Source organism: Betta splendens, chromosome 10 (genome assembly GCF_900634795.4).
Source record: "Betta splendens chromosome 10, fBetSpl5.4, whole genome shotgun sequence".
Lineage (NCBI taxonomy): Eukaryota > Metazoa > Chordata > Actinopteri > Anabantiformes > Osphronemidae > Betta > Betta splendens.
Genome location: NC_040890.2, coordinates 19,032,877 through 19,055,728, shown reverse-complemented (window position 1 = coordinate 19,055,728; position 22,852 = coordinate 19,032,877). Strand labels below are relative to the sequence as shown.

At 50.2% G+C, this 22,852-nt stretch overlaps 1 protein-coding gene across 1 annotated transcript in view; it reads right to left on the bottom strand.

The window, feature by feature from the left end:
* ppargc1b (peroxisome proliferator-activated receptor gamma, coactivator 1 beta) overlaps positions 1-22,051 on the bottom strand; it is a 51,405-nt gene extending 29,354 nt beyond the window's left edge. Inside the window, exon 1 of the mRNA XM_029165577.3 lies at positions 21,892-22,051. Coding sequence (XP_029021410.1) covers positions 21,892-21,972 — 81 coding nt within the window. The 5' untranslated portion in view covers positions 21,973-22,051. The remainder of the gene's footprint in view (positions 1-21,891) is intronic.
* Between the last annotated feature and the right edge of the window lie 801 nt (positions 22,052-22,852).

Sequence of the window (22,852 nt, the reverse complement as noted above, 5' to 3'; positions counted from 1 at the left end):
ACCTTCTAAAAGAAAGTTCCCAGAGTCTGCGAGTTGGTTTTTATTCCGTACTGAAATGAATGAAAGCTAATGGCTGCCTGCGAGGCAAGAAAATCCTATTCATCAGTGTGAAAAAGCTGTGGCTCACATTAAGAGCTGGAGTTCAGCTCTTCTGACGTCTGAACATGTGAACATGAGCTTCACGGGCGCTTCCTCCTGGGAGCCGTCACCATAGCGCTGGCTCTGCTAGTTTTCCATCCAGGACCCATTGGGTTCCAGCATCCAAACAAGCCTGTTGTTCGTCCGAACCTTCCGGGATTTCAATTGTGATGAAACGCTTCGAGTCCTGTCGACACCCGGAGCCGTGGTCAAATCCAAGCTGGTCACTGTAGAAGCAGCGAAGGTGTCGTCATCGGCTGAAAGCGTAGGTGCTGGAGCTTCCCCATAAAACAGCAAATGGAGCCATGGAGCTAAATCAAAACACGCCTCACTGTCTTTAAAGGGAGATTACGACTTCCCTAATGAGACACATTAACATTCTGCCTGAGCAGAGGAGGAGACATTCAGGGAGCCACGGAAAGTACAAACCCACACACTTTGAGCTAGAAGGAAGCTAAAAGGACGCCTCCAGTTTCACCTCCGGGTTCTGCTGGTCGTTCTGTGGGATCCAACTTCCTAAAGCATCATGACAAAGGCAGCGTGCAGCTAATGAGACGGATGAGAAGATCTGCACGCGCCTTCTAAATATAGGGCCCAGCTATCTGAGGAGGATTCATTTCAAAACATCAATACGATGGAAGGAGAGCGAGGAACCGAACATCGAGCCACCGCTTCATCCTGCTCAACATCTGCACCTTCACTGCAGCTTCCTTCCGTTACCACCACGCACTCAAACACCAGCAGCAGCAGCTTGTTTGCTCAGGATTGTTCAGCGTTTGTCCAGGCTCCACCAGCGAAACCCTCAAATCCTCCAAGCTATTTTTTAAATCTGCCTCTTGTGGGATTCGTTTCTGATCATTCTCGTACTTTGAGTCTAAATATGGAAGTTACTTTAGCAGCCAGTCACCATCTTTCACCCTCACTCTGATTTTCAGTCGTCCTGAGGGAAAACCTCAGAGGCAACGAGAACGCAGAGACAGAGACGTCTTGAAACATCTACAACATCTGAAACCAGCCTTGTTTCACAAGAAGGTTCCAGCTTTGAATCTGGGTCAAAGGTCACCAGTCATCTGACCCAACATCTGTGACCCTGTAAAGAAGCAGCCTAAAGATGCGAGCGTGTTGAGTTTTGGGCTGCCGCGTCCGCTAACACCCTGCAGCTCATGTACGGGAGAGGCTGAAGGCCTGGGGGGGGGGGTTTGTTTTGAAACTCTAGCACGGCCTGGGGGGTGGAGTTCTGACCTTTACACAGGGCGGCCGGGTCTGTGGGATCATGCGTGTGTTTGTGTGAGTTCGGGTTAAAAGGACTTTGAGAAACAGCTGCTCCACGTCGCACACGGCCTTGTCTCACAACCACGCACGCACAAACACACACCTCGCCTCCCTTTAACTTTCACTCGCTCTGATGCAGGTGTCCGCTCGCACACTAACACGAAGGTTAGAGGTTCAATCCCCAACAGCTGAAAAAGTCCTTGAGCAAAACATCCACCGGCCGAACACGAAAACACACAAAGTCACACTTTTAAAACAAGACACATAAAAACACGAGTTAATGATCAGCGCGCACACACACACACACACACACACACACGTTCAGGCCATTGGGCCCAGTAGAGATGGCACCGCAGCAAAGAGCAGCTCAGCTGTCGCTCACGCTCTTTGCTGACGCGCAGCAGCGACCTCAGCTGCAGGCACCAGCTGATTCTGCACGTTTCCCTGTGCGAGCGGAGTCTTCTCTACACCGTAAAGACAAGAACACACAACTCTACACGGAGCAGTCGCTGCACAGCGTTCCCAAACTATGTAAAACACTCCACTGAACAGGAAGTGGTGCGTTTGATGTTCGGAACCCTTTTAATCTCCTCTGATGCTTGTTGTCAGTCACATAAATCCAGAAGCCTCGTCTTCGCTTGGGACCGACGGCTCAGCTGCTGCTCCACCCTCCAGCGACACCACCCGCCTCAAATAACAGGGCCTGTAAATCAGTGCGACACCACCAGGCAGCCAAAGGGAGATCAGAGGGCGTTCTCACGTCCCCGCGTGTCCCCCTGACACCCATTCCTATTCACACCGCGTCCCTTCACGCAGGCAGCTCCGCTCAGGGGTCGCGAGGGAAACGACCGCCACCAGATACTGGAAAGTCTGAACGATGACTCTCACACGTCTCTGTCATCTCAGGTGTTATTTCACTAAAGGAGCGCATGTTTAGATTGAAACATGTTTCTCAGCAAAAATACATCAGACTTTTGTTTCTGCTACATTTGTTATCATAAAAATCTCTGTCATTTCCACAACTTTTTCCTCCACACATAGTTGAACAGTTTAAGTTTCCTTTGGTATTTCTTTAATGGGACAAGACACCAGCACCATAAAACACTGCAGGCAGCGAGCAGCGAGGCCACAGCCATCGTCCGCCCGCGTTATTTACATCTTCCAGATTTAGTGGCAGGAGGACGATGTGAAGCTCAGACCGATCAGAGAAAACCCTCTCAGGGCCAATCCCTTTAATCACCTGTTAATGGTCAGCACATTCCTACTTCCCATCAAATCATGGATGAGAATACAGAAACAGGGCACCGCCTCAGTCTAAGTCAGTGACTGACAGATGAGGATGATGATGATGATGATGATGAGTGTTAAATGGGCCCAGCATGAGGCCTGGTGAGAAACAGTCCCTGCAGGAAGTAAGTCTGCATGAAGACAGACGACAGACATGTTACTACACCCAATACAGGAAACCGCAGGCTGGACCGGTGCCAACTTCCTTCTAGTGTCAACATTTTTTTATACTTTTAAGAAACTAATCCCAAAGCAGCCACCACAGCTGATGAGAGTTAGACAAGACAATGTCTCAACTGTGCTTTCATTTCCTCCTAGGTCCGTGCGCACGAGCAGGAACAAACCCTGACTTTTTACTGGATTCTGTTGCAGCCTGGCTCCGTGTCCGTTAACGTTACGCCGCCAAAATACCGAACCACTGGTGGCAAACAGGGCAAATCGTTAAGGGACAACTTGAGTCTGAGCCAGAAAATCCACAGTCCCGAAGCGGTGGGCGCTCGATCAATGCACCCGGAGCTGGAATCAAACATCCATCTCTTCCCCACTGTTTGCGGAGAGATTCACCTTCTTTCGTCCGTCGAGGCTTCATTTTGTGCTTTGCGAATCTTCCAGATGCAGAATAAAAGCATTTGATTGTGGATCAGATGCACTGAAGCGCTGGGGCAGAGACGGCCAACTCCCCATTAAGTGTGTGTTTGAACGGTTGGAGCCTCCGACACACACTCGGATGCTCCGCTCCCATCAGTTTGATTGTTTTTGAATGCATTGCTGTCAATCAGAGAAGGGAGTTTTCTTCTGTGGCCTCCATTTGTATTTTTGCCAGTGCGTGTTGTGAGTCAGCGACGTTGGCGCCGTCTGAGGAAGCAGCATCTAGTTCATGAAGGATCTGAGCTCATACGACGCAACACTCGCGCATGGCAGGGGAAGTGTGTGTGTGTGTGTGTGTGTGTGTGTGTGTGTGTGTGTGTGTGTGTGTGTGTGTGTGTGTGTGTGTGGTAACTGACTCATCTCATCAGTATCTTGCTAATATGGAGACAGACGGCGGTGCCATCTGCTCACAAGGCGACTGCACCAGCGCGGCCCCTCAGCGGCGGGCGGCGCTGTCAGCAGAGCAGAGCGGCCGATAGGAGCCGCGTGGAGCCGACGTGGAGCCGGCTGGAAGCTGGCCTTTAGCCTGTAGCTAGCGTCCGCAGGCTAAGCTGCAGCCTGGGTGAGTTTCAGGTAAAGGGCAGTGGCCGGCCCACACACAGCTAATCTTTAGGCTGATTTAGGCTGCAGGGCTTCTGAGGGTTATGCAAAGGTTAGCTCCATGCGGATTAATGCGTCTGCGTTGTGCTCAGATAACCAGCAGCAGAGAAATGAATATACGCATTAACCAAACTAACCAGGCCAAACAAACCACTCCAGTCAAGTGTCTGCACGCGCAGCTTTGAACAACTTCCTCCAACTCCCACTGACACGAATGCAAAACAGAAAGCGAAACGCAGACAGAAACACAGCAAGCGTCAGCCGCACACGTCCATCCCACAATGCACCTTCCAGCTGATAAAGCGAGACTACAGATTACAGGAACCTTGTGGGGGTGAATTAGGAGATTTACAGCTTTAGACGGTGGAGAAAAGGGGGTGGACGAGCGTGTTTGTGTGGAGGGGAGGGACGTGTGCAGGACTAAAGGTTGAGCTGCGGCGTTGGCCAATCTGGGATTACAAGAACTGGGACTCTGGGGCGCTTGATGGGTGACCGGGTGCATCGGGCCCGTGGACGCGGCTCCAGCACCAACCGGGCCGAGCTCAGTGTCGATGTCGAAACTTCAGCGGAGGGAGATCTGGCGCCACGAAGTCTGAGAAATCAGGGTCTGTCCTGAAGAAACAACCGGATGAAGGAGCAAAGGATGAGGATTAAACTGGATAAAAGTTCACCGTGTAATCGAGGCTATAATTATTTAATCACCACCAACTCTCCGTCTACAGCTGTTCATCGCAGCGCTGCTTTGCTTGTTATTGGAACGTAAAAAGAATGCGTTCAGAGACAGTAAATCCACACCTGCAGCGCCACTAAAAGCTGCCGCTGCTCCGACTCCCACCGCTGGACGGACGCCAGCTCAAACCAAAGCCTCTGTGTTCATGTTTGGTCACTGGTTCGCTTCCATCATCAGGATATAAAACCTGAGGAATCCCGTCAACTGGAGTCCGAGGGGAAATCTGGGTTAATCCCTCACTTTTTGTTTTATTATACATAATTGTGGAAAATAGTTAAATGAAATTAAGAACCTTTTGTTCCTGCTTTAAATAAACTCTGGGAACTCAAATACTACAGAACATTGTTCATCGCTAAAATGCCTACATTTATTTGTGTGTGACTCCTATAAAACCTATAAATGACACAAACCTAACGATAAAGTCAGTCAAGAGTGACTTCTTTAAATCGTCAGAGCTGAGCTGAATGAAACACTGATAACACTCTGTTTAAACCTCACTGTTCAAACAGACTCTAGGTTAAATACACAGTAAGTAAACTTTCACTACAATGAGACAATGAGTGGCTCTGCTAGTTTGTCTAACCCTGGAAGAAGACAGATGGGACAATACATGGGAGTGAAGAGGAGCAGGAGGAGGTCACTCAGATGGACGGAACAAAGTGTCCAAGGTATGAAAAGAAGAAAGTGAGCAAACATGAGAGTGGATGAAAGAGGAGGAGGCCAGAGACAATAAACAAATGAACCGCTGTAACTCAATCCCTCCCTCCAACACTCCGCTTGGCCCAGACACACCTGAGCTACCTGTGACCGGGCATCTGCAGCAAGCGCAGCGTTGCTAGGCAACAAACAAGCTGGTGAAAGGTTCGCTTTAAGGCGACCACAGCGCACAGACGCGCTGAGAGGAAGCACAGCTCGGGTTTACTACAGCGCCTCTCTCGCCTCCTGCGTCTCCGTGGAGACGGCCGGCGTCGCAGGATCAGCCCACGTACACATAGACGCGCTATTAATTATCTCCCCTCTCATTCAGATCTGTGAATCGTCTCCGTCTCAGCAGCCAAAGTGGCGAAGAACAACACGGGGAGGACGCGAGCTGCGCTGTCCTCGGGTGACCCACACACACACACACACACACACACACACACACACACACACACACACACACACACACACACACACACACACACACACACACACACACACACACACACACACACACACACACACACACACACACACACACACACACACACACACACACTCCTGCTGGCGCCCGCACGGAGGCTCAACGTGTGAAAGAGAGAGAGGGAGAGTCGACAGCTGAGCTCAGCTCGCATTTACATTCAGACTGGAACAAACACGGCTCTCAAAGAACAACAAGACGAAGGTGAGGATGTGCATTAAGTGATGCATTAAGGCTGCACTCTCCTCCCGTCCCATCACGTCCTCCTCTGCGTCCCATCTGCTCGCTCGCTCCCTGTTCTCACCTCTCTCCTGTTTCCTCCCTTGAAGGATGGACTGTTCTCATCTTTGCCTTTTTCCACGTTCATGTTTTGCCTCATTTGACACCTGGACGCCGTGCATCCTCACCCTCTCCCCCCCGCCTCATCCCCTCCTTCCTCACTGCCTCCATATCTGCTGATGTGCAGCCGTCAGGGGAGGTCACCGGCTCCTGCCTGAAGGACGAACGGTGGCGGTGGATGCAGCATATGCTGCAGCACATGAGAGTGGAGCATGGAAACAGTGCAGCTATAAATATAATAAGCAGCCGCTCGATGGATCCCGCCTTCCCTCTGCTCTCTTAGCGCTGAATGCAGTACCTGTACAAGAAAAGGTATCACATGAGGAAAGAGAACTACACAGGACGCGTCAGAATTACTGGATTCAGTTTGAACCTGTGCAACCTCTTGAGATCTATAGAAGAACTGCTGCTTCTTCTCATCGAGGTTCAACCTCTCCAGGCTTTGAAGGCTAAGCTGGGAATCCACACTAGAGCTGCAGAGAGCCAGTATAGTTCTACTGTATACGGTCCAGTATAGTAAGAGCCGGTTCTCTACATTTATCTCTTAAAATGGGGGAGATGTAAGAAAACTAAACTCAGCAGTCTTTCCTTGACATTTAATTTCTCTCAAGAAAAACACGCTGTGATTACAAGGATATAACAGAATATTCTTGTGTTTTCAGTCAGATGAGGCAGGTGTGTCAGGTCTGAACCAGAGGCTCGTCAAGAGGCATCTGTCTTTATCTGAAACCATTCTCATGTTCTATTTTTTACCAAGGTCTGATGGCAAAGAAAGTGTTTCTCCTCCCCAGGGCTCCGAACGCTCGGCTTGGCCCACATAGACGCACGGCTCATCTGGAGGAATGGTTCTTTACCAGGACATTACAAAGCCTCAATACGGCACATAATGCATTTTACGGAAACACAGCATCTGCTCATTTTATTACAAGTGGGTGGCGAGGAGTCAAAATCAGCCACTAATTGAAATCAGACCTTAGGAAGTGTCTCCTGCACGAGGAAGGCACGAAACGATCAGACAAAATGTTGAAGCAGACTGAATGAAATGAGCTTTAACTCTGCACAACAACACTCTCATTACAATCCAATTTCAGCCAAGCAAATTTTAATCAGACATTTAGCTGCTGCTCTTATGCAGAGCAGCAGCAGCAGCATGAGATCAACAACAACATTAAGACGTGGGAGGTTTTACGCGACCTGACAGCTTCCAAACATTCCCGCGCATCCTGAAATACCTTCCTGCAAAGCTTCAAAATAATCTGCGGTCGGGGAAGTAGAAGAAGCTGCACCAGCGCTGCCACTGGGATTATGATCACGTAGGAGCTAATCAGAGCCGGCCGTCAGGTTCTTCAGTGGGTTCTGACAGGTAACACTGAGACCAGAGTCAAGATCACGAGACATAAAGCAACAGTTCAAGCCTGTCCCATCCATCACCCCAGGACAGTGAAGATGAAAGTCAGGAAAAGGCTAAAAAGGGTCTCGTGTCCAGAAACGAATCAGCACAAACGCACCACAAGCAGAAGATATGCAGAACATGAAGAGCCACGACCTTTGACCTCATTTAACCCAGAATGCAGGCGTGGGTAAAAATACAGGGTGTAAAAGCTCCATGAGAACGTACAACACCACCGTGCACCGCTTCAGGTATGAAGCAGCTGGTCATCGGGCCTTTGGCTAAAGGTCGCGTCAGTCAGACATGCGACTTCCAACGCGCTTCCTCAACTCGGACGGAGGAGGACTCCAGCGGTTATTTTAGACAAACCCTGGCGGCTCCAGCCACAGACGAGCGGCACACAAACGGTCAACGAAGGGGAGGAGCAACAAAAACACCGGAGAAGCGGTGACGCCTGCAGGGTCTGAAAAAGTTCGGTCTGAAAACACGCGTGTGCTTAACATGTCAGCATGCAGAGGGAGCGGGATCCCTTCACGCACATGAGTATCACTGCTGCTGCGATCAGGTATCAAACCACCCACATCCACTGTGACGACAGGTCTAAGTCTGCAAAGGCACGCACACGCACCTCGGGCGTCTGAACCCCCTTCACACCCGACAGACAGCCTGCTGCAGCTGACAAAACACACACACACAGTGTCTGTGAATGCGTCACGATGCAAAGACACGCACAAAAATGCATTATCGCACAATAAGGCACACACAGCCAGTGGAGGGTGGCCAAGGCAATCAGCAGCGTCCTTGAGAGGAATGAGGGATGCCGTGGTCACACACACACACACACACACACACACACACACACACACACACACACACACACACACACACACACACACACACACACGAGGACGGCTCCTAATAACTGATGCAACAACAAACAGTCTCTTCCAGTGTTTGGATTTCAACTACTCCCTGATTTTGTTCACAACCGAAGAAATTCAATGTATTTTTGTCAAAACATAGGTCAAGATGGTTCAGTTGTTTTATTTCGCCACAATATTTACAATCGTAAAAGGTTAGAAAGTTAGAAAACCTACGCAAGCATGAAACAGAGGCAGACACGGAACACGGAACAAGACAGGACGGCCGAGGGAAACACACATGGAGACTACCAGAAACAATACTGATCAACACGCACACACACACACACACACGCTCAGGCTTTGCTGCGTTGTGCCAGCGTCTGGGTCCACAGTGTGTCCTCGCCGCTGGACCGCAGCACACGTGATGGAGCAGCTCACGCTGCAGCACGACCATATTAGGTAGAAGAGGAGAGAGAAACAAAGAGTGAGAGACACAGACTTTGTACTGCGACCTTTGACCTCCTGGTTTATCTCTACACACAGCTCCACTGCTTCTGAGAGGCCGATGAAACGTGTGTGTGTGTGTGTGTGTGTGTGTGTGTGTGTGTGTGTGTGTGTTGCAGCTGCGAGGACGCGTTCGTGATCATCAGACGTTCAGGCTTTGAATTTCCCAGCTGTCCCATCAAAAGAGCTGCTTCCTACACACACACACACACACACACACGCACGCACGCACGCACGCACGCACCGCACGCACGCACGCACGCACGCACGCACGCACGCACGCACGCACGCACGCACGCACACTTTTATTTTGCCATTATGTTGTGGCTGCTGCAGACACGCACCCACGCTGTGCTAGCATGATGCTAAGTGCTGTATATACACAACACAGCGTTGTGTTTAAGGGACGGTACATTTACGTCATCACTTTTTAGGCGTACGATGAAAACACCACCGTAACACGTCTGGAAACGCATTTACAAAACAGAACATTTATTTTCAACACTTGCTTTACTAACAATTCCGCGAACGTGTCACAACAGCAGAGCAGCCTCATGTTTGGACTCGCTGTCCATTTCTTTTGGCTTATTATTATGACAATATGGCTTTTGAACAAAGTCTGCAACCACAACTCTAGAGGCCGAAACGCTTACATTACATTTAACAACAGCAAACATTCGCCTGTGAGTAGATGGAACCAGGACATGAGGGGAATAAGAGCTGAAATGATTCAGATTTCACAGCCTGTTTAAGAAGCAGCAACAGAAAAAGGTTTTATCTCATTCTTTTTCCTCCTGGGCATCAGCTGTTTCGGTAAATATTCCATCCTATTGCCGTGTCAGCAGCACATCCTTCACCTGGCAGGATGACCTGGCCTTTTCTGTCTCACACGCGCACATGCATGCGCACACGTGCGCACACGCACGCACACACAGCAGTTAAGCTGTGGAGTCGCAGTAAATAACACACAGTGACACAAGCAGCTGATGTAGGTCTGTAGGTGTGTGTGTGTGTGTTTGTGTGTTTGTGTGTGTAGTGGCAGAACGACCTTCACGCCACCACATCATTGTCCTGCTGTACTTCCTTTAATGCTGTGACCATTGTGACTCACGTGTGTTTCAGGGGAGGGATCGCTGTGTGTGCAGACGCCGAGGGTTCAAAAGAAAACCAGACGTTCGTCTGATTTCATGAAGCACTTTGACTCATTCCAAACAGGTACAACACTGCAACTGCTCAATTACGGTGTCTCACACACAAACACAGGTCTAGGACACACACACTCCAGGAGAAGTGGCCTCGTGCACATGCACACGCTGTCACTCCCAGCATTCGCTAATTTGTGGGCGTTTGACGAGCTGTAAAGTGTGTGTGTGTGTGTGTGTGTGTGTGTGTGTGTGTGTGTGTGTGTGTGTGTGTGTGTGTGTGTGTGTGTTGGAGTGTAGGATGTTGTTATGCAAGTGTTAGTCATCTCAGCAGCCTCGACATTTTTCCCCAATATATGAGAGGAAACAGGCAGATTTGCTTCCAGTCAGTCAGCTGAGCACGATTACAACACGACAACTGCCAGTAATGAAGTAGAGCTGCACGACCGGTGATGCCCGTTGCTCTGGTCTCTGCATCCACGGGATCATGGCCTGTGGGAAGCTGCTGCACAGCACAGGAATACGCTGAAAGTGGCACAGCTCACGTCTCCATTAACACATCCTTCCTGCTCAGAATGGCTGCTTTTGTACAGTTGCATCCAGAAACCGTGATGCTGCTGAGAGGGACCGCTTTGCTGGTGGCCACACACACACACACACACACACACACACACACACACACACACACACACACACACACACACACACACACACACACACACACACACACACACACACACACACACACACACACACACACACACACACACACACACACACACACACCCTTTCTCTGCTGGTTTCCGAGGCGCTCGGCTCCACATTCAGCTGCTGGCAAGGGCACTAATGAAGTGGACTAAAGCTGCCATTCTAATAGGTCCAAGACACAGACTCACACACACACACACAGACATGGCTCAGTCCACTACATTACCAGGCAATACGGCAGCAACACCACCGAACACGCATAAAAGACACAAAGGAGGACGGCAAAGCCGACTATGACCTGAGTATCAATGTTCTGACAGGGAACGATATCACAGTGGCACAAAAAGCTCATTCATTCTCCTAAATTTAAATGACGCACCAGCTGAGTTCATTCCAAGAAGCCTGAAGCCGGTACAGAAATAATCAGTCAGCTTTAACCAGGAGTAACTCCAATGTTAGACACATGTTCACCAAGACAAGACTCCCAGTTCTCCATTAACCACCATGAAGGTTGGTGGAAAAACAGAACACTTTGTACTGAGGCTACTTCTTCATCCTGGACGACCTCTACAGGACAGAAGACAAGTCCGGTGATAGAAAGACATCTGAACATGCACCTGATAATGAACTGATCCCAGACCAGCGGCGGGTCCGTCAAAGCCGCATCTCACGGTCCAGTCGACCGTCTCGACATCTGCTCAAACAGAGACTTTTTCCCTTCGCTATCTCTCCCAGCAGCTCTCGGCCTCCTTTTGTCAACTTTCTCTCCTCCTCCTCCTGAAATCACCTTCACACGAATCAATAAGCTATCAGACGGAGGACACACAGTCACTATCTCTGCTCAGCGTGTGTGTGTGTGTGTGTGTGTGTGTGTGTGTGTGTGTGTGTGTGTGTGTGTGTGTGTGTGTGTGTGTGTGTGTGTGCGCGCGTGCGCGCTGTCAAACCAAAGCCCACATTTGATTGACAAAACACCAATAAGTCACTTACAGTAACTTGTACCGTCACTGTCTCAGTCCTCGATTTTCCAGCGAAATGCAGCGAGAGAGAGCACGACATCAAAGAGACGAAGGAGAATCAGAAGCAAGTGAGTGAAAGAAATGAGTATAGCAAAGCGAGAGGAAGCGGGAAGAGAGAGGGAGACTAGGCCAGGGAGCAAACGGAGGAAAGAGCAAATGAAGTGAAGAGTGAGAGAAATTCTAAATAAAATGGGGAAAAGAGTTGAAAGGAGGTCAGGAGCTGCAGAGGGAAGCACAAAGCTGAGTGAGAGAGCAGCGAGGAGGGCGAGCGACAGGAAGGAGCAGGTGATGCGTTCAGGGTCAGTGACGTCTTAGGCAGCATCCGACAGCTCAATATCACATTTCAACATCCGTCACCTCTTCGCCACATCACATGAAGCAGGTTGATGACGGTCTGTTTGCCACAAGTGCCAGTCAGCTGCTAAACCCACACCAGTGCTTTCTGCTGGATGCTCAACACGCTGAACTCCTGAACAGGTTCAACCCACTGCAAACAAGGGCTGGAAGTAAGGCCAGCTCAGCCTGCTCCTCCATTATGCAAAGACTATTTCACCCCACGTGTCCTCACTGGTTCCCAGTCTGACCCACTGTGGGTTTAATACAACCAACTGTACTAGTAGGGTTCTACTTGCTGTTGTACAGTAGCATGAATTCCACACAGTCTTTAACTTGAGTTCAATTCATTGCTAGTTATTTTTTTTCTCTTCGTTGTACAGCTACTAAACAGTTTACTTAAGATTAAGACACAAACCTGAACCTGGTACTTTGTTGATCCACTCGCCCTCAGACATTAACGTTCAGCAGAGAGGAAACAGACTAAAGCTCACAAACAGATGCATTTAAAACATCCGAATGATGGCGGCAGGTTCACACATGTTGAAACGCTTAGAGACACTCATCATGAAGGAATCTGGAGTAAAGCCCATGTTGCATCAGAGCAGCGGCGTGCTCTGTGTCAACGCACGCCCACGTCGGTGTGTAAGAGGAAAACAATGAGAGGAAGAGGAAGAGGAGCAGCTACAGGAGGCGCCGCGTGTGCAGAGGAGGAGCCGCTCCGTGTGAATCCACACAAATCAGGCAGCGCTCACGCAGCCGGAGCCGCCTCGGAGAAGTGGGTCACGAGCGAGAGAGGCAGCGGTGGAGAGAGAGGACCATCACGGCACGCGCCGTGGGAGACGCTCGGGCCGGAGAGGGAGGAGAGGCCTCAGTGGAAAGTTACGGCGGGAGGCGAAGAGGCTCCCGCGGCCGGGAGCGTGTGCACACACGCCAGCGCTGCCGCGTGTTTGTGTAAACAGGCGCACGCCTCCAACGGACCCCAACGGACCCCAACGGACCCCGCGGCCTCGCCCGAACGCCACCGCCGGCACCCAACAGAGCAGCACCTCCACGTCCCCACGCTGGCAGAGCCACGGGTTCCATCAGATCCATCAGTCAGGACAGCATATCACAGCATCAGGCTTATTAGATCTGGGACTCGCACAGACTATTTATTAAGTTCAGAGGAGTTACTACATCAGGCAGAAGCGGCTGCGCTGCTCCGAGTCTGTAACTGATCTGGTATTTGCAGGAAGCTGATAAAATCAGGGTTGGTGGTTACAGTTATCCAACCCGACCGTGGAGACGTCCCAGTAATTATGACTGAAGCAGAGCCTATTTATAAACGTGCACGCTCTCTGCTGTGCAGCGTCACGCAGACATCAACGCACATCCATCCAGCGGCGGCTAAAAATAACAACAAACTGCTTCCAGAGTGCGCGTGTGTGTGTCGTCCTTCAGAGGCACCTGGTTGCCACGGCTACACGCTGCGTGTGCACATGCATCCTCATGTCACTGACACCGGTTCCGCTGGGAAGTTAGTACGTCAGGCTACAGATGGAAACATCACAACAGTTTGTATCTACACGTCACATGACAACTACTACTACTTTATTCTACTACTGTACAACCCCCATAGTAGTAGTAGTAGTAGTAGTAGTAGTAGTAGTAGTAGTAGTAGTGATGGACCTGCTTCCATTACTACCTTTACCAACCAGCTCACTCCCCCTGGTAGGAGTCTACATAGCTTCCTCTGCAGAACCTGGTGCTGTTGCCATTTTTGCAGGTATTGATGCTATTTTAAGCACCTTGAACACTGCGTGTCCTGTACTATTACTAGCAGACAAAGCAGAGATACTGCGGGTGCACAATAAGTCCAGCCCACACACCCTGCTGCTGTCCTCTCTCCTTCAACTCCAGCAGAGCAAGTGTGTGAATCCGTGTAATCTAAACCTTGTGGAGCACGAGTCGTAATCTCTTACAATAATCTGCTGAAGCAGTGGATTACTAGTGAGGGAAACACACTGCTGTGTACATTTTGGTTGGCAGTCTCCCAGGACCCCTGTGCACATTTGTGCACGTCACCACTTCAGTCCAGAAGTCTACGATGACGGAGGAGCGATGATGTTGGGTGGTTGCCCATCTATAGTCCAGACATCTTTACAACTCGATCAGTCTGCTGGCGAAGTCTGGGTGAGCCCCAAAACACTGGCACAGTGTCAGAGAGAGAGAGAGAGAGAGAGAGAGAGAGAGAGACACACACACACAAAGAGAGAGAGAGAGAGAGACACACACACACAAAGAGAAAGAAAGAGAGAGAGAGAGAGAGAGAGACACACACACAAAGAGAAAGAGAGAGAGAGAGAGAGACAGAGACACACACACACACACACACACACACACACACACACACACACACACACACACACACACACACACACACACACACACACACACACACACACACACACACACACACACACACACACACACACACACACACACACACACACACACACGCCGTGACGGAGCCCCAGCCCGTATCAGAACAACATTTACACGTCCAGTCTTTGCGCGACTCCCATTCATCTGCTGACTTTTATTACAGAATCAAAGTCTGAATTTCAACAGCAGCAGAAAACCTCAAAGTCCAATTGTAGCTGGAGCAGACAGGGAGTGGGTTCACATATCACTTTACAGCTGCAGACGACAGTGAAACAGTGCCGTTCCAGCTTTAATTCGCGATAAACCCGTTCTATGGGCGTCCAGCAACAGCGTATCAAAGTCCAATCGGTTTGGAAGTCGTTTAGTGCCAATACAGTCTATTAGATGTAACTGTGAGGCTGCCTTTACAAGCGGAGCACTGGCCCGTGATGCTTCAGGCTCCACCAACCTCCATTATCAGAGCCCTTCTTGTCTACATGTGTGGACGCGGCAGCGCGGGGCCTCGTGCCCGATGACGCTGCCACTCCAGTATCAGCATCTCTCATCTCCCGGCCTCTTATCTCAGATTTTAGCGACAGACACGGCCCTCGACGCTCTTTCTGCTTTAAAATAACACATTTCCCCGGTGGCTTCCACCAAGATGAATCAGGTGACGGAGGAGGAGCGGAGCTTTAAAGACACCTCCGCCTGCTGTCCCACGGAGCCGCGGGGGGTCTCCTCCAGCCCTTCATCTCATCAGCTGTTGTGCTGAGCAGCCGCGTGCAGGAAATGTTTGTTGACACAATCAAGCGACCGGGTCCCTGGTGACTGAATGCAGCAGGTGGAGGTGAGCTGAGGACGCGATCTGCATACAACCACACAAGTCTGATTGAGGTGGTTAACTCATAATTAGGAGGACTGTGAAGTCATGTGCGGACAGTTGGAGGGGTCATCTGCTAATATCACATCCATTCATCTGCCCAGATGACTCTGGACGCGTGGAGCTGATTGGAGCTCCGTCCGGAGGGGCTCCTCAGCCCTCGCTCGGCCTCTGGAGGCCGTGGGCCACTGGGCACGGAGGCGTTTTAAGGTCAAACAATGACCTCAAGACATTTCCAGACAGTTATTCACGGTTGGAGTCACTCAGAAGCAAGTGCAGCTTCGTTCCCACACAAAAGCTGCTGAGCCACAAAAGGTTAATGGAAAATAGATGATGATTTAGCAATAAACAACATAAATGATGAACTTCTTAATTGACATAAACCTAAGAACCTTGAAATGAGGACGGATTCTGGAGTATATGATCTGTATTAAAGCGTAGACTACAAGGAGAAACGTGATGTTCAGACATGTACATCCTCACTTCCCACTCTGGTTTGAGTCACAGCAACAACCTAGAAGCAGGCGACACGCTGAATAGATTTTCATATGAATTTAGAAGCCAAACGGCAGCTGATGAATCGCTAATAAGACTCTGGTTCGTGCTTCTCCCTCCTCTCTCTCTCCAACTGTTCCTCCGCCTGAAACACGCGCTACGAAGCCCCTCTGCGTGTCGGACCACAGCACGGTTGATGCTCGTTCCACCGCAAGGAGGCAGAACCGCTTAAAACCCCCTAATGCTGCGGCTGTGGGTGAGTCCGGTTCTGTCCATGCACTGATCTGAGGCTCGTTTCCTCTGACATCTGGCCTTTCCCGTTCCCTTGTGACATTTACGCCACTGACTTCATCTGAAGAGTTTAAGTAAGTAAATATCAAATTAAAGTGTAAAAAGGTGTAAAACACTGCACAAACTGCAGAAGTAGGATGACGAGCAGCAGAACCAGAGCCCAGGTGTAGCCTGATATAGGATACTGTGGAAACCATCTAATGACACTGGCTGGAGCTGGGCCCGACCGGACCGGCCAGTACAGCGGTCTGTTTGTCCCTGGGGCTTTAAGAAGTCGAGCTCTCGCCGTCTGACAGACACACAGCTGATTAAGAATCTACAGGATGAGTTTAACCTTCTAAAATGGGAGCTGCATGATTCCAATCATGTATCAATATATGCATCAGTGGGAAACAAGGAATCACAGCATCAAGATCTTCCTTAAACTGCACAAACAAATACAATGATGATGATAAAGCCACCAAGACTCAGCAAACAAGCGGAAAAATAAATACACAGAGAAGCATGAGCAGGTTCGAGTGAACAGCTGATGACTCGCCATGCAATTAATTATTGAGAGACCCCTCACCTGCCTGTGCTAGCACGGCCGCTAGCAACGGCTCACTCCAACATGTGCCGCACGGGCACACACACACGCACACACACAGACACACACATGGACAAACTGGCCAAGCCGGATGGGGAGGAACCAGCCATACTGTGTTCCCAGTAACTATTTGGGTACGAACACATATGATGAGGATCAGACACACAAACAGTGTGTTATCGATTGGACACAGCAGCAGATCTTGGTGCAGAGGAGAGTGCTTCAACGTAATCCTTCCTGGACTTTCCTATCGGACTCACTCCCATTAAGGTCGGCGGGACGCTCTGTTCTGTGCACTCAATGTCGTGACTCTGGGCTGCAGGCTTGCTGATGCACAGAGCTGCACCGCCAGGTCCAAACACAGAGATGAAGCCTGGCATCTAGCGCACCCGTCCAGCACACACCTGTGCCTCCTGTGACTCACTGCTGGGCTGCACGCTCAATCCATTGCACTGCAGCACCGCACATCACGACTCAAGTGAGCACAGCACAGGAGAGGAAATGAGAGAGAACTGGAGATAAAGGCGCAGAACAAGGAGCCACACGACAAACAAGCAGGACATCACAACACAAACGGGCGTAGGCGTTCGCCGCTGCCAGTAGCACCTGCATCCATCAATGCTGGCGTCAGCATCCGTCACCGTCCAATTCAAACCGCGTTCCATCATCAAGAACATAATGTGAAGGCAGCAACCTCACAAATAACAACACTTGTCTACCTTTTATAATGGCGACTAAAAATGATGAAGATTCCATGTATCACTGCAGAAATGGCGCAATCAAGCTCGATCACGCTATCGAGTTCAATGTGGTCAGAATCCGTGTGAATTAGACAGCGATCAGCGATAACCAGGGATGTGGGTTAAGAGGCACGCACACGCACACACACAGGCTTCACAGCAGCACAGTAACGGCTTGAAGCTTTATTAGGTTGTTGCTTTGTGTTCGTGTCCTTTCAGACGCATGTGATGTTTTAAATACTAATGAGCAGAGTTTGAACTTGATTCATCTACTTGATTTAAAACAACTCGGGACCAGGGAGGCCAACAGAGAATCAATGAACAATTTGTTAAGCATTGGGAACAAGGTGGTGAATTTAAGTTTTCAATTATTCCAATCTCTGAGTCACAACTCGTTAAATTCCTCTGATCCCAGTTTTTTTCCATACACTTCCAACCGAGTGCTGGTTAAAGGACGTGCAAAGTTGCACCTGAAGGTGTAAATTAAGTCCTAATTGGGAGCTACTTTAATCACTCCCACATGTCACAGTTTCAGGTGTTGACCAACTGAAAGAGTGGCAAAAACCTGGATGAACCTGGACGACGACTTGACCTCCAGACCCCAATAAGTTGATTATTAGAAAAGTCTCCATCCTCTCAGATGACAGTTGCCCGACTGCCACTCTGAGCAGAGCAGAGCCGCGGCTAATGTTTTACTAGCGTGTGCCTGTGGCTGGTTGTGTCCTGTTCCAGCAGGATGCAGTGACTGACGTTAAGCTGGCCTGATCTTCCCTGAGTCAATCCCCTGAACGGACCGAGATCGGCCTTGGACACCTGGTCAATGATTAGCACTGAAATAGGCCTGGGAGACCGAGTCCAAGCGCTCAAATGCAAAAGACAGTCCCGTTTTGAGGTCTGTGAGCATTTGAACTGTAACAGTAGGAGCTGCTTAGCCAAGGCGCTGTCTAACATCCACAGCTCTGCTGAATCAGGCTACTGGTGATAATATTACCTCAGGTACCAGCCCAGCGATCTGCGTCTGGGTGACGGTAACCTAGAAACACGTCCGCCACCTGATCTTTACTTTCACTTATTCATCACAGAGCTGAGCCTCCTGACACTGACCGGAATCTAAGGCACCAGCATCAAAGCGCTGCCATGCAAATAGATCAAATTATGTCACTTTGCTTCTTCAGTTGAACAGATAAACTGCATAAGTGCTATGTGACACCGCACGCCACTGAAAACCGCACATTTGTTTAAGTGCTGTGTATTTATAGCGAAACCGCTGAGTTCCTGCATCAGCATGTGGCATGTGAAGCTGCGACAGTCGCTGAGGGCGCAGGTCCCAGCGCTGTGGAAAAGTCTAACAACGGTGCATATTTCTACAATTTGAATGCAACAGGCTGAAGCGTTAATGGATAAGAACGCTCTGTTTTAATAATGAAGCAGATCATTTGTCCGGACGAGTTTTACTGTTTCTTCCACGTGCAGTAAAAGCACTTCATTTAAACAAACGCTGCCTCTGAAGCACGAGGCCACAGGCAGCGGATGGAAGAGGAAAGGAGGAAAAAGAAAAAGGAATTAGTGAAAGCGTGTGTAAAAGTGAGTGAGACTATGAAAGAAAGAGGGAGCAGTCACATGTTAGGAGGAGGGGGGGGGTGCTGCCCGTCACTTCACTACGTCACGAGGAACGCCTCCCTCCCTCCCTCCCTCCCTCCACTACAACTCACATGACTGCAGCAGCCCTGTTCTGTAACTCCAGTCACGAGGATAGAGTAGTATTACAAAAAGCAGCCAGCGAGGGCGAGCGGCATTCATACAGAGAGAGAGAGAGAGAGAGAGAGAGAGAGAGAGCCCTAATAACCACGAATAAACATTAACCTATTAATGCTGCGTTTGTAGAATAGATAACCTTATCGCCCGACACGTGAACCGAGATCTGAAGCTGTGTGGTGATTTTTCTCCCCTGTTCCACAAACTCAACCTGGACTTTATCTTTGTCCCACTGTGTCGCTCAAGGACTTTGCAGCAATCTAGATTTACAAGCTTCCAAAGAAGCAGCTGCAGAAGGTTTCCACAAACACAAGGGCATAAATGTTAATATGTAAATGGTAAATTAAATGACTACTTTTCTCATATCCTTGCTCTTTTTGGCCTCACTACATGTTCCCGTGATTATTATGCACCATTCCATTAAGCAAAATGGGACTTGTGCATCAGTTAATCTGCAGCTACTCAACATTCAACTGCTTCACTTTAACAAGGCTCAGTTTGGCTGCGGAGCATGAGGTCGTAATGACTGACCAAGCACTGGGGCAGGGGTGGGGTGGAGCAGAACGGATCACTGGGTTAAAGTCAATCACATTATTACTCCAATGACGGAACACACAGAACCTTTACATGTGAATTTGTTGTCCATGCAGGTCTTCATATAGAACTAAAGATTAGTGAGTTTGTCATAAAATCTCCACCAAATATATATGCATATTCTGCCAATATCACTATGGCCCTATTTATAAATGAATAAATATCAAAATATAGGATGAAGAAGAAAGAAGAATACAGTATTGAGTTAAGCTGCAGAATGACGTGATGTGATCATATGAACGACTGCTTTGGTGTCATTAGATTTTCATTAGGTGCGGTGTGTGTGTGTGTGTGTGTGTGTGTGTGTAGGGGGGGGGGGGGGGGGCACATCTGTCCGTGTGTGAAGCACATGTGTCACTGCTACACTTCATATAAATAGCTCACAGGATCACTGCAGCCATTGAAGTAACCTGCTTAAGTTGCCAATCATCACACGCACCCGCACACGCACACTCGTGTTACAACTTCATATGGTCGTGCAATGACAGCAATAATCACCAAGACGCAATATTATGTCACAGGAAACACAGGGGCCCCATGTTCCCACGACGGACCACGATGTGGATTTACGCGCAAGGTAATAAATCCGTGCGTAATTCGGAAGCGTGTCCACAGACGAGGGACAGTTGGGGATTAGACTCGATACATTCTGTTCTGTCGCATTGGAACCACATATATAGGTTATTTGACCAAATCCCGTTCAACAACCTGCTACTTTGCTCCGCCGTCGCGTGCGCTGCGCAGCAGAGATCATATCATTGTTTCAGGCTCCGAGTTCACGCAAATGAACACATTCTGCAAGAAAAGCGAGGATCTCTCACGCAGAGATCAACTTCTGATCTGAGACCAGTCGCTGCCGCCCTCCGCGCTGCCAAAGCACAGGATTATTCTGGAATTCATTTACAAAATCGAGCCGAACTGAGATCGCTTTCAAATATGAAATCCCAGTTTAAGAAGTTGTGCAGGATCACCGATCAATACGGAATCAATGAACGGCGCAGATCCCCGAGACGCTTCCTTGAAATCTAGTTAGATAAATATCCCAGCGCCTCCGTGCAGCGCCCGCATTAACGCACCTTCGCCCCACGTCAGAAGCACAGCCCGGTTCGAGCCACGCGAACCAGGCGTCCAAACACGACACGAACGACGGCGAAAACGCGACATCGCACCAAGTTCATTAACACCCGAGCAAAAGCCCCGTTTCCGCGCGGCCCCGCTGCTTTGAGAGCATGGTGTGATTCATTGACTGGAATCCGTCGGTGGGAGTTGCTGAACTTTGCAGCGCCGCTGCAGACACGCGGACCCACAGACCCGCAGCTCAGCCCAGGGCGCCGTGGCAGCAGCTTATCCCGGACGGGACGAATGAAACGGCTGCTGCACTGCGCCGCAGTCTCCACGAACCTGGAAAAGGACGCTTCGACACGACGGAAAACATAAAAATGTCCAATGCGTCAAGGAAAAGAGCCGAGCAAGTTTCAAATGTGCCCAAATTCTAAAGCCAAGTTGTCTAAAGTGCGGATTAGCGTGATAATATCACGACGCTCCTCGGGCTACGTCCACGCGTTCACAGACGCACCACGTGTCCGAGTCTCCGGCACCCGAATTAAACTTCCCACAAGAATGCGTCAAAAGTTTCCAAAGCGCCGCTCTGCATACAAATACCGCTCCGCGAGCGGCGGCTCCGCGGCCGCTCCGCTTCCACCGCTAAAACGCCTTAAACGCCTTCAATCCGCCACGTTCCCCGCCGCTCGTGGCTCATGACATCTCCTCCGACAACACGTGAAAGCCAGACGTCAAGATAGCAGACGTTCCCTCAAACATGCGCGCGCGCACCGAGACGCCGGCTCGCACTCTGCCGAGGAGATGCTGCCGACGAGCCGGGCGAGAGGCTCGCGAAGGCGGCCACTGCGCGCGCCACGCCCGGCCTCATGCAGACACGCGCCCCGCTCCGCGAAGCGCGAGGTCCCGCGCGTCCGGCGGGGCCCGGTTCTTACCTGGCTGCCGGAGGTTTCTGTCAGGTAATTGAAGACAAAGGACGAGAGTTCCTCATCTAACAGTGGAGCGCAGTCCGCCATCTTCTAGTGAATGAGGAGCCGCGGAGCCGGAGAGCGGAGTATAGCAGGAGGAGGAGGAGCAGTGGGGGGAGGCGGCCTGCAGGGGGCGCCTCTGTTTACACACACACACACACACACACACACACACGGGAGCACGCGGTCACCTGAGGAGGGGTCCGAAGCCCGCAGGAGTCAACGTGCGGGTCCGGCGGCGTGGCAGCGGCACACTTTCACCGTCACTCAGGGTTCAGAAGGAAAAGAAACGTGGCCCAGAGTCCGTTAGGTCCACGCAGCATTTTACAACTTGTGTAACAGGAGTTAAACTGGACTGAAATGCACAGCTATTGTTGGTGGTGAAAGGCGACATAAAACAAAGTGCCTCTGCTTCATTTGGATCAGTGGTTATCACAGACAGCGCGCACAAAGGGCCGGATCACTCAGGATGCACTTTGTAGCCTCCAAAGTCAGTGTGTCTTTGTTTGGAGGAGGGTTGGAAGCCCCCTGTTGCCAGGCAACTGCAAACCCAACTTCTGTCAATCATTTAGAGGAGTTGATGCAATTAGCTGATGCCACTGTAACTAAAGAAAATCTGATCTTCTATTGTGGTCACAGACACACGACGACGCAGGAAAACATACGTTCACCGCAACGATAACGTTAACTTCTGAAAGCTAACGGCGCCTTCGCGCTGAATCCTCAGAACCAGTGAAGGCGCCTTGGTTCTGGATCCTCAGAACCAGTGAAGGCGCCTTCGCGCTGGATCCTCAGAACCAGTGAAGGCGCCTTGGTTCTGGATCCTCAGAACCAGTGAAGGCGCCTTCGCGCTGGATCCTCAGAACCAGTGAAGGCGCCTTGGTTCTGGATCCTCAGGACCAGTGAAGGCGCCTTTGTGTGGATCCTC